Source organism: Leopardus geoffroyi, chromosome D3 (genome assembly GCF_018350155.1).
Source record: "Leopardus geoffroyi isolate Oge1 chromosome D3, O.geoffroyi_Oge1_pat1.0, whole genome shotgun sequence".
In the NCBI taxonomy this organism is placed as follows: Eukaryota; Metazoa; Chordata; class Mammalia; order Carnivora; family Felidae; genus Leopardus; species Leopardus geoffroyi.
In genome coordinates, this window is record NC_059339.1 from 79,841,768 (window position 1) to 79,854,536 (window position 12,769).

The following is a 12,769-nucleotide window of genomic DNA, read 5'->3' on the forward strand; positions in this document are numbered from 1 at the left end:
TAGTCAAAAGGGAAGTGAGCTGGACACCCAGCGAACTCTTCAGCTGTGTGGGACACAGCAGACAAGCAGCTATGAAGAAAGCCCTGAACAGGAGGGCAGAAGTTTTGTCAGTCTCAAGATACAGAAGAGACAAAACTTGGTGTTCAGGAGCCACTGAGGAAGGATAACACTTGCCTTCCACTGAGATCCCCTGGAGGCTATACTCCAAGAGCAGACACACCCAGAGGGAAGAGATGCAATGTGGCCCTGAGTCAGCTGTCGTTCTGTTAGAGGATAAGGTAAAACCTCACTGGAGAAGGAGATAATCCAGAGCTTCCAAAACTTTTAATTCACAACGATAAGCATTCATCTAAAACCCACCAGACTCCATAATAGAACCAAATGAAGACAGGAGAAGCACACTCACAAATGATATGGTTATTGGTGGTGTTATCAGCTGCACTTTAACTGTGGCTACTATACTCAATAATAAAGGGCAAGATAGAAAATTGCACCAAAGAACTGGCATCTATTTTTTAAATGAATTGAAATGGAAATTCTACAAGTGAAAAAAAATGTAGTAACTGAGACTCAGAACTCAAAAGCAGCAAACTGGACAAAGCAGGAGAGAGATTTGGCGTATTAGAAGACAGGTCACTAGAAGATATCCTGCCTGAACTCTGAAGAGCAAAAAGAATGAAAAATACAGAGAAGACTATTAAAAAACTCCCAAATAACATACAAGCCCCTGTGAACGGCCCTAATATTTACACATGTAATGAGAATGCTAGAGAAGGAGGGAGAGAGAACTTGGTAGAATATTTGACGATCGTGGCAGCAGATTGTTTCTAATAGTAACTTGTATGAAAAAAAATTTCTTTATTGGCTAAATCTTTTATATTTAAACCATCAAGTTTTAAAAGAATCTATTACCAGCAGGTTATGTTTAAATAAAAAAAAAGAAAGAAAAGAAAAAAGTAGCTATGATAGCTACTATTCCATCTTTTTTTAGTTATGTGAATATTGTAGAGGCAAGTAAACCATGTTTTAGGATTATCAAGAATTTTATCATTAATTATTCAATATCTCTAATGTTTGGAGGACAAAATCTCCTTAAAATGCTATCCTTTGAAGTGTTTTATCTTTTACATCTTCTCAGATTTTTATTACAAAAATATTTCACTTGTACTTATGCATGATATTTTAGGAATACCTAGTGATATCTAGTCCATTCCTTTTTAGAATATTTACTTAGATTAAAGGAGAAATATTTCAAGAAGGTAAAGACAGAGAAAGGATGTCATTTCTAGAATAATCTGCATTCCATTACACTGACCATTGATGTAGAATCTTATTTTCATCTTTTAAGTCATAACTGAGTAAATAAAAATTTTCCATGTATGTATGTATGTGATATATAAAAGTTACTTTTTTAAAAAGAGGAATTTCAATCTTGAAGGGAGAAATTGCATTTATAGTATATCAGATGGGTGACATGGTAGAAAGATTCACATGAAAAACAGTATTTAAATTTGGTCTAAGCGAGGAACTTTAATCCATACCAGCCTAACAGAAACAAATACATTAAAAAGAAACAAAGTAGTTTTTGCCGTTTTTGGCAAAAAATATATTAAAATGTTTTGTTAAATTTTAACTGCCCTGAGTTTATATAGTAATTTTTTTTTTAATTTTTTTTTTTTCAACGTTTATTTATTTTTGGGACAGAGAGAGAGACAGAGCATGAACGGGGGAGGGGCAGAGAGAGAGGGAGACACAGAATCGGAAATAGGCTCCAGGCTCTGAGCCATCAGCCCAGAGCCCGACGCGGGGCTCGAACTCCCGGACCGCGAGATCGTGACCTGGCTGAAGTCGGACGCTTAACCGACTGCGCCACCCAGGCGCCCCTATAGTAATTTTTAAGTAAAAGAGAATAGCCATTTTTGCTTCTATTGGCAAGGTACGTTTCTTCTAAAATATCCCTTAAGAAACCTTTCTTGTTCTTTTCCCATTTCATGTAATTTTTTTCCTTTAAAGTTTTTCTGGGCCTTACTTTGGCCTCTATTGTACACAGTTTTCATATACAAAGTGTATTTCCTCCTCCTCAAGGTAAATTGACAGGCAAAACTTTTATGTTTCTCCTAGTCATGGAGCTCCACCTGCTGTACGTCCCTTGGCATAGCATTAGATCGGAAGGACCCAATCTTAGGTTTGAGTTTCTTTGTTGAATTCTACTTGACAGAATAGATATTATAGGACTTTTATTCTTTTTCAGAAGTATTTAAGATATAAAAGATAAAATCTACTTATTTTTTTACATAACAGGATAAAATAGGATATGCAAATACCATATGGATCCATTGGACTCTTTTACAAGATATGGTAAAGGACCTTAGCAATTGTATTTTTCTCACATCTTGAAACATTTGCTATTTCACCACCCTAGGAATTATTACATTATTCATGCTAGACAAGACTAAATAAGAGAATGGAATAATGGTGGAATATCACTAAACTAAAATCTAGTGATGCTGGTGAAGTTGATCACGTAAGTAAAATTTCAAGACCATGAACCTTCTGATGTCAATATCCTAGATAAATTTTCTCAAACTTAAGAATTGAGGAGTGAATAATGTATTTCTAAGAAGGAAAAGGAAATATGGCATTTATTCAAGAAGTCAGGCCTTCAATAAACAATTATTTGTAACAAGAACTTGAGCTATTTTGTAGAAAAAATCTGTGACAACTGTTATCTTTCATCTACTATGATGTTTACGTGCCAACAATCACTTGATATAGCTTCTAAGTGGATGATGTTGACATTATCTATAAAGGTGACTGTAAGAAAACAGATGGTATAAAAATGAATAAATTCATTGGATTACAGAAAAATAAAGAGTCCATGGTACTCAGATGGTAAATGGCAACAACTGTTTTTCCCAGCATACTGAACATATGTAATAAAAAAAGATACTCATAATAGAAATAAAATGTCCAGGAATAAAATAATGAAAAATGTATATTGTGGGGAAAACTACAAAATTTTACTTAAGGACATAACGGGGGATAGGAATAAGTAAATGTTGGATAGTAATATTCTATCCTGTAAAAATGTCAATCCTCACCAAATTGCTTCCTAAATATAGTACAATAACCAAAGAAATTTTCACTTTCATAAAACTCAAGGTAATGATTCTAACATTTATATGGAAGAATACATTTCTTTTTTATGCCCATTATTTTTATGATTTTGTGATTTGTGCCAATGATTAAACTACCTATTTATTTTTTGTTTCTTTTTTAAGTATATGCTTTATCAAAGTAATATATGCACATAATTTTAAAAAGTAAAAAACTGTGCAGAGGGGACAAGGACAACCAATAAACACCTGCCCCACCCTTCTCATCTCTCATTCCCCAGTCCAGAGACAAAAACTTTTATAAGTGTCTATTTTTAGTTATTCTTGTAGTTACCTCCATTTTTCTTCATAATATGCTTTTATTACTATTTCTTGACTGGATGACCCGAGGCATTTTCTGTTGACTCCTCACTGATTCTGCCTGTTCCTGCTGTCTCCTTCCCCCTCAATATGGTTATATTACTATTTTTACCTCTTCTGTTGGCTACACTGGTCACTTTATTTTTAAGTAATCTCTACATGGGGCTCAAACTCATGACCCCGAGATCAAGAGTTGTATGCTCCACCCACTGAGCCAGGGAGGTGCTCCTACATCAGTCACTTTAATAATGGGCCTAGCAGTGCCTTGGTGGCTCAGTTGGTTGAGTGCCCGACTTTGATCCAGGTCATGATCTCGTGGTTGATGGGTTCGAGCCCCATGTCAGGGTCTGTGCTGACAGCTCAGAGCCTGGAGCCTGCTTTGGATTCTGGGTCTCCCTCTCTCTCTGCACCTCCCCTGCTCATACTGTCTCTCTCTCCTTCAAAAATAAATAAACATTTAAAAAAATGTTCAAATAATGTAGTACCTAAACCTCGGTCTTGTTTTGTCAACTATGTCCAGAATCTCCACATTCTATTTTATGAGGACAATAGCGCCACTACTATTCCATTTATATTTCTCTTTTCCTCTCACTTCCAACATGTAACCCTGTAGGCTTGTCAAGGTTGGGAGTATTTGCATTCTATTCCATAATAATAAAGTCTTCCTTGCTTTGCCTAAGGTTTGAGTCTAAAGGCTGAAAACCAGTATTTACTTTATGATGATTATTTAAATACTGTTCACTGAGTAGTTAAGTTTTATGCTAGGATTAGATTTTCTCATCTATTTAACTGAAGCTTTGATCTATGTGCCAATGTTCAAATGGATTCTTCCTCCCACTTCCAGCAACTGTTCAAAATCAGCTTACATATTAGGTTGCTTCATATACGAAGCATGCTTTCTTGTACAGTTTGAAATGTTTCCTTTTCCCTAAAGCTTCCACTTGTCATTGTTTCAGAGGATGAAGAAATATATGCCTTCCTGTTTCCTCCAGCTTCTTACTCCATCCATATGTTAAAATTCTTACTCAATCCACATATGAAGATTCATTTCCTTTCACTATTCTAATTTGGAGGGTTTGCCTCCCATTTGGACTATTCTTGTACAATTTATCATTCTGTAAGTTTTTAGTCCCATTTCTGGTTTTTAACATATGCATCCCATACCCTTTCTCATTTTGTGATGTGTGCTTTTTCTTATAGATACAATAGTTCCTCAGATATTTTTTTTTTAAAACTTTCAAATGTTTTTATTTTATTTTTGAGAGAAAGACACACAGAGAAAGCAAGGGAGGAGCAGAGAGAGAAAAGGAGACACAGAATCGGAAGCAGGCTCCAGGCTCTGAGCAGTCAGCACAGAGCCTGATGCAGGGCTCGAACCCATGAACTGTGAGATCATGACCTAAGCCGAAGTTGGACGCCTAACCATCTGAGCCACCCAGGGGCCCCTGATATTTCTGAGAACTTTAACATTGTAAGTTCTTTTCTTTTCCTTAAGTTATTTCCTCAGGAGTCAATTCTCCACTTTACCTTAGACACTTTTTGGTCATATTGGAGGCTATTGAGAAATGGTGACTTTTAGCCAGATAAGTCTGCAGGCAGGGCTAAAGCTTTGCTCCAGTGTTCAGGAATCAACCATGCTGTAGGGTCCCCAGAGGACAAAAAGTTAGCAGTCGCTCTGCAGGCAGATGTTGAGCATCAAAGCAGGGCAAGTTCATGGTCAGCCAGCAGGCCTAAGTAGAAGAAGCCAGGCAGTGTGCACCTGAACTCTTCACAGAAGAGTACCTCTTCCTTGACGAGTTTTTCTAAAGCAGCCAGTCTAAAGTAACCCATAGTCTTACTTTCAATGTCCCATGTATTTTCTTCGTCCCAGGAATTGATCATATATTTCTTGTTCATTTGTTTACTTTATTACGCTCTGACTACACCACTACACTGTAAATAAAGAGATGCATATGATATGTATATGACATCATATGGGGCAAATAGTAAAAACTTGCCTTATAGTCTCTATATGCATATATGGTATCTTACAATTAGGGAAAGTCTTCAAAAATAATTCTACCTTTGATGGATAGAACATAATATTTAGGGTAGGTAATTTCATATGATCGTAAGTTGCAAAATCCCAATTTTGCTTGGTTTTTGCTCTCCTATTCACACAGATACACATATACCCAAAGTCAGGCATGTAATCACATTATTCAACAGGTAGTGCAATGTTTAAGCCTTTCTAGTTTATGAATACCACACTAATGCTACAGATTTGTCAAAAAGAATTCCAGTGAAGTCATTCAAACACTTCACTAACATCCATATTTTGAAGAATTTCTATTTATCTTGGTCAAGAGCAAAATCCTCCCTAATTAAACGTGAACCCTTGCAAATTGAAAACGAACCTTGCGGAGGAGGAGTAAAGGAGGCCGAATAAACTTGCCCAAGTCAGTAGTGCAGAGCCAGGTTTGTGACTCAAATCACAGGAGTGGGGACTCCAGATTCAAGGAAAAGAGATCTAGGACAGCAAAATCCTGCTGCCCTCCAAAGTCTGTTCTCCCCACCCACCCAGTAGTTGTCAATGTCTCCCAGAATTGTATCATCGGCCTTTTCTTGTCACTTTCTACATTCTCCTAGAGCCTCCTACACGTGTAACAGTTAACATCTTACCTTATGCTGATGCCTTCAGATCTTCATAACCAACTCTCAGGTCTATGTTGCAAGCCAAGTCCCTAATTTGTTGCCCTAATTTTATGTCTAATTTCTCACTAATTCTAACTAACTAATTGGTTTCTTCAAATGTAGGCTGAACGCAGAAACATTCATCCTTGCCCCTAACCATCTCTTCTTTATTTCTACAAGCCATCATGGTACCAAATGTCCCAATCAACCAAGCAAAGAGCCCCACACCTTCAATTAAGCCCTGGTGAATTTATCTCTTCAATGTCTCCCACAGCTCTCTGTGCCCCCTTTATCTCCTTTACCAGCCACTCAAAGGTATCTGGTATCTGGCCCATTATTTATAAAAGCAAGAGAAGAGGCTTTCGTTTTGGAGTTTGCACTAATATAAATAAAAAAGAAAAAGTTTCTAAGTAACTCATCTATCCTGTCAGCACTCAAACTCATTAAAATATTCCTTCCTACAAGTTAATAAAAAATATGAGACTTACTTAAATGGTATAAACAAAAACGGTAAAGTAACTTCTTTTTTCTGAGTCATTTTCACCTGGGAACCAAGTATGAAAATATTTCATTATATTATAAATGAGACACAAATTAATTTCATTTTGAAATACAAACATTCATTAAAATGGCTCTTTGGGGATGGTTCACTACTTTGAAACTAAATGGAATTTTATGTTACTATATTATTTCATAAGTATTTAAACAAAAATTTCAGATTATCATACTATCATAATGAGCTGAGAATTAATCATATCAAGCTTGCAAAAGAACATACTGTAATCTCATTAAACTGTATTTCTTTTACTATAGAAGACAAAATAAGTCAAGCTGCCTTGACAATACTAACAGAAAGTTTCAGTGAAATGGTCACCTCTTTAACTTGTCTTAATGCATATGATAGTTGTATGTGAAATGACAAGAAATGTTGCAGTCTCTAATACTACTTCTATGGGGCAAATTCCAATCAGTAAATTTTAAGCATATGCGGTGGTCTTCGAAGGTCATTCTACACACTCGAACGGATTCCTGGGATCTGCACCTCACAAATGTTAAACTTTATGACACTAGTCAAAGACACAAAATTTAAAGATCATAAACTATAGAAAATAATTTCTTTACATTTTCACTTAATATATTTGATGTTAAAATTGTCATAGTATCTATTTTTGTGTGTCCTGTTTTACCTTGAATTGTTCGAGAATCTGTATTGCATTTGTAAACATGCTCTCTGCTTTGAAGAGATCAGTGTTGTTAAGATAATCTACAGGAAGGATGCCCTGTAAATAAAGAACACTGCTTTAGTATTGGCATTAATTTTACTAGTATAATATTATTAGTATTAACAACTCAGGCTATTCTTATCAAACAAAAAGAGTTACAGATGAAACAATAAAGAAAAGACATGTAGAGGAATAAATTACTGAAATAAGTAAGCAAAATGTTTTTAAAACCATAACTGAAATACTATTTTTTCTATTATTTTTTCTCACAAAGTGTATATAACAAAGTAAATAAAGCAATAGAGATGAAGTAAGTTCAATAAAACCTAATATCTACTGAAAGACTACTGTGTGCTGAGCAGTGAGCTAAGTGCTTTGCACACACGAAAAATCCCTATGGTGGGCCACAGCCGGTATCCTTAAAAAGGAAAAAATGACACAATAAGAAAATTGAGAGTATACCGTGCATAGTAAGAGTAAGGGCTGTTTTGCTAATACACATACACATATACTTATGACTAGAAGGGTCACTTACTCAAGTTCTGAGTTAGAAGCCATTATTTAAAAAAAGTTTTTTTAATGTTTATTCATTTTTGAGACAGAGAGAGGGACAGCGTGCGAGCGGGGGAGGGGCAGAGAGAGAGAGGGAGTCACAGAATCTGAAGCAGCTCCAGGCTCTGAGCTGTCAGCACAAAGCCCGATGCAGGGCTCCAACTCACGAGTGGTGAGATCATGACCTGAGCGAAAGTCGTGCTCAACTGACTTAGCCACCCAGGCACCCCAGAGAACATTATTTTTTTAAAGTTTGCTTTGAAAGAAAAGCTAATATGAATGGCTAGTTGGAATGGATATTTTTGTTTGTTTTTTGGCTTTTCAGCACCCAGTTCCCATTTTTAACAGCATTACCATTCTATGTTGAGAAATCTCCCCCATTGGATATAACAGTGGGTTTCTTTTTCTTTTTCTTTTTTTAATGTTTATTTACTTTTGAGAAAGAGAGCAAAAGTGGGGGAGGGGCAGAGAGAGAGAAAGAGAGTGGGGGAGAAGAGAGGAGAGGAAAGGGAGACATAGAATCCAAAGCAGGCTCCAGGCTCCGAGCTGTCAGCACAGAGCCCGATGCAGGGCTTGAACCCACAAACTGCACGATCATGACCAGAGCTGAAGTCGGACGCTTAACTGAATGAGCCATTCAGGTACCCCAACAGTGAGATTCTAATGGAGCCCTACCTTCCTTTACTGAAGGATAAATAAATAACCCAAGCTAGCCCACTCAAGAGGTAAGCAGTGGAATCTGACTCCTGAGAGTCAAGGAACAAAAAGTACAAGTATAATACTATTCTCCCCTAGTGTTGGTGCAGTGAGCACAACAGCTTGGTTCTTTCTTCCAAGTCCCTGGCGCTCCCTTAGTTCCTGTTCATTTCCAAGCCTGGATTTTGAGCACCCCTTCAAATCAACAACCCAGTAATAGCATTTTAATAAATTCCCTTTAAATGGATTCAGTTTCTGCTGCTTGCAATAAAATTTATATATATTTTACCACTTATAACTGAAATACAAAGATAAATCTATATACATTTTAGAAAATAAAAAATTTTAAAGAAAAGCTATTAGGCTTCTGCTCTATGTTGTAGATTATAATACATACACAGTTAGATACTTAGAAAAAAAGAGAGGAAAGTAAGTTTTAAATGAAACCAAAGATTATTCCGAAAGACATAAAAAGTAAACTTTACTGTACAGTAACTTTTTTTTATTCTGAGAGCTGATAAGAAATTTTATTCCTTGGGCGCCTGGGTGGCGCAGTCGGTTAAGCGTCCGACTTCAGCCAGGTCACGATCTCGAGCCCCGCGTCAGGCTCTGGGCTGATGGCTCAGAGCCTGGAGCCTGTTTCCGATTCTGTGTCTCCCTCTCTCTCTGCCCCTCCCCCGTTCATGTTCTGTCTCTCTCTGTCCCAAAAATAAATAAACGTTGAAAAAAAAAAATGAAATTTTATTCCTTACCACTGAATTAAGGGGAAAGGGAACTCCAATAAGAGAAGCCATCAATGGTGCAATATCAGCCTACAAACAGAAAATGTTCAATTCTAGTAAGTTTACAGACATCAATAAGAAAATTATATCATTTAATGCAACTATATTTTGGACTATAATCATGATGTTCATTATAATCCGTTGCCTTCAAACATTTATTCAGTACACAATAGATATCAATCTCTAAAAATGTCATTTGCTACAGCTGCATCAACTTACGCACTAGAACAAAAAGTTACTACCCTGGTAGCTAAGAACTTGACCACTTCATGTAAGAGTTTTTCGGTATTATGAATAGGATGCCTTAACTAGACAAAAAGTAAATAGCAAGAGAAGGCTTTAACTGGGTAAAGGTACATCTTAAGAAAGAAAGTATATACCAGAAGGTTTGGCCAGACAGTGAAGTCCAGAAAAGACATAAACCCCCAGTTTCCCGGACACTTGTGTGTGTCTCTACCTCCATTTCCTTATCTCCCTCTGGCTTCTCAGCCACCTACAACTTCCTTTGATCCTTCACCATCCCACAGACACTCTCCCTGAGGGTAATAGAGCTAATACCCTCTATTTTTCTAAATCCGACTGTTTTTATATTAGTCCTTATAATTTTTCAGGCAGTAAAGTGCTTAGATGTCAAAATGTCCAGTTCCAAATCCTTGCCTGAAATCTGAGTCCTTGGGCAGGTTATCTGACCTCCTCAATGCCTCAGTTTCCTTATCACTTATTTATTTTCTTATCATTTAGTTATTTAAAAAAAAAACCCTTACAGAGTTATGGCATAATTAAAGGAGATTAAATTTATAAAGTACGTGGCACAGAATAATCCTGCAGTGAATGGTGGCTACAAATGCTCTTCTGATTATTTTAATCACTTGACTTTTCAGCAGCACCGCATACACCATTCCCTTCTTGGCATCTGTAACACCACACACGCCACTCAGTGTCTTCAGTCTCACTGGGGCTCCTTTCCAGATACCATCTCTAGTTCCCCATTTAAAGTTGGAGTTTGGTCCCAGGTCTCAGTGCTTCTCACGTTTTACCATCTGGACTCTCTTTACTAAGTACCATCCCACAGAAAACTGGAAAACTCCAATGGCCGCTAATTGCCTTGTGCCTTTCCCCCCAGAACCCACTGTTGGCCTCCTCCAACCTGTTCTTCCTGCTGCATCCAGAGAAATCCTTTCCCCAAAAAACAGATCATGTCACTCTCCAAGCTTCATATACTTCAAGGGCTTCCTCAAGCTTTAGGATTAAGTCCATAGGCCCATAAGGCCCTGCGGGGTCCAGTCCCCACCCAGACATCAGACCACAGTCTCAGTTTCTCTGTGCTCCTTTAATACACCATGTATCCTCTTACCAGAGCTCTGTGTACATGTTGCTGCCTCTGCGTGGAAAGGGAGAGGGAACACCATGTGCCTGGTAACTCCTACTTAATTCTGCAATCTCAGCTCAAACCTCTATTTCTCAGGAAGATTTTGCAGACCATACAGTCTATCAGATATGTCCACTCTACACTCTCATAGCTTCACAGTCCTCTTTTGTACTAATTATCACACTGTAATTTTACATGTATTTGTATAATAATTTGCTTAATATCTGTTCTCACCCCTAAACTGTAAGCTTCCCAGGGCAGGCATTTTGTCTACTTTTCCTCACCATTATATCCCTTACACATATCTAATGTTAATGTCTGCATAGTGTTTTACACCACTGTGGACACATAGCAATGTTGGTGAAAGAATGAATAAAGAAACTCTCATCTAATGTAGATTTGAAGTAGGAGTAGTTACAGGGCAATAGCTGAATCTATATTTAGATTTAAATCATAATCCAGTCTGGCTATATGTTTTATGATTTTCAAGTTATTCCCTATCCTTCTGATGGTGATTTTTGCGGCAAATTAATTAAACTGTTATTCTAATTTTATACATTTCCATTTATTTGGGTAATATGCAGCCATCCCTCCTAATGTACTGACAGAGAACAGGCTTCTGCACCCACAGGCCTAAAAATGAGATTCTAGACCTTGGTTTATCCACCACAATAAGCAATGCCAGTTTGTAAGGTGACCTGGTGAGGGTAAAATGTTCCTGCCACCTTCGAGGTCATATACCAACAATGCCTTGCCTTCTACAAATAGTGAAGATGGCTGTTTGCAGAGCATATCTTCAACAATGAAAATTCCATGCTTCATATTTACGCATAACGCTACCAGTCTAACTTGATTAGGTTGGCCACGCATTTCCCTGTAATCTAAAGTTTCTAGCTGAGTAATCTATGTTCTTGTTATCTTTTTTTCCATTGCATTTGTAAGCACCCTGGGTAGAATTAAGGATAAAATATGTGTTAATAAAAAAGAAACGGTAACTCACATACTACAGGAAAAAAAAACCCATAATAGGGTTTTATTAGGTCTGTGCTTAGAGCAACTAAGCCAGGCAACCATGACAAGAAATCACAGGAATTGAACAGCCATGCAGATTTCAATTTACATAATAATTCTTTAATTAGCCAATGTTATTTGGAGGGAATCTTCTTTCAGTTTTATGTGGAGCTTTTTCTATTTTGCCAAAAGAAAGATTAGTTGGGTTAAAATATTTGCACTAGAAGGATTTCTCTTGGTAATTGAAATGTTTTGAAAAATACTTTATTATTAATACTCTTGTTCAGATTTTTTTTTTTCAGCCTAAACTTCTTCTAGGAGAGAAAATTAAATGTGAAAGTGACTAAATTGAACTGAATACCTGATGGATATCTTGCCTCTTCCAGCTCTCTAATCTCCATTCTGAAACAAAACGAGACACAACAGCTGATGTTAAGATTTAAAAAAAAATAATAGTTTCATTATTAAGAGAGATCAATGTGTAATGTGAAACAAAAGTACTGGGAAAGTCTATTTTAAGTCAACTATGAACAAAAAAAGACACTTCAACAGGCACAGCTGTATGTTTTTAAAACCAGAATTTAAAGGAATAGCTTTAAAAGTAAATATTTGGTGTTTTCTGGGATGATTTATTAAACTTTCAAAGTGCTCATTTGCGGATCATTGTTTCAAAGCATCAAAAGGGTAAGGAAGGGAAGATGGAAGTAAAAGGCACAATGACAACAGCTGTCAGCATGACTAGGACTAATGACAGTCCCGCTCCAGGGAGTAATTAAGGCAATTGATGTCTGTTAGACAACCTAAGCCCTTCTTTTTTTCTGTAATGGCGGTTGCTTGCAAAAATACTTAAAAATGTAGCTGTGATGTTCCTACTGTCCACGAATCCCAAATGTGAAAATCCTATAGTGAGTTACAATTAAAATTGCCTTCGGACATAACCTCATTCCCCTATTTTTCCACATATAAATTCAGAAATTTCAATAACCA

General features: G+C 36.9%; 1 protein-coding gene across 1 annotated transcript in view; it reads right to left on the minus strand.

Annotated features, from left to right (window-relative positions):
• The window catches only part of PIGN (phosphatidylinositol glycan anchor biosynthesis class N), a 104,467-nt gene that overhangs the window by 57,098 nt on the left and 34,600 nt on the right, over positions 1 to 12,769 (minus strand). The window contains 4 exon segments of the mRNA XM_045459723.1: positions 6,638 to 6,693; positions 7,337 to 7,429; positions 9,373 to 9,432; positions 12,144 to 12,184. Of these exon segments, the coding sequence (XP_045315679.1) occupies positions 6,638 to 6,693; positions 7,337 to 7,429; positions 9,373 to 9,432; positions 12,144 to 12,184 (250 nt within the window).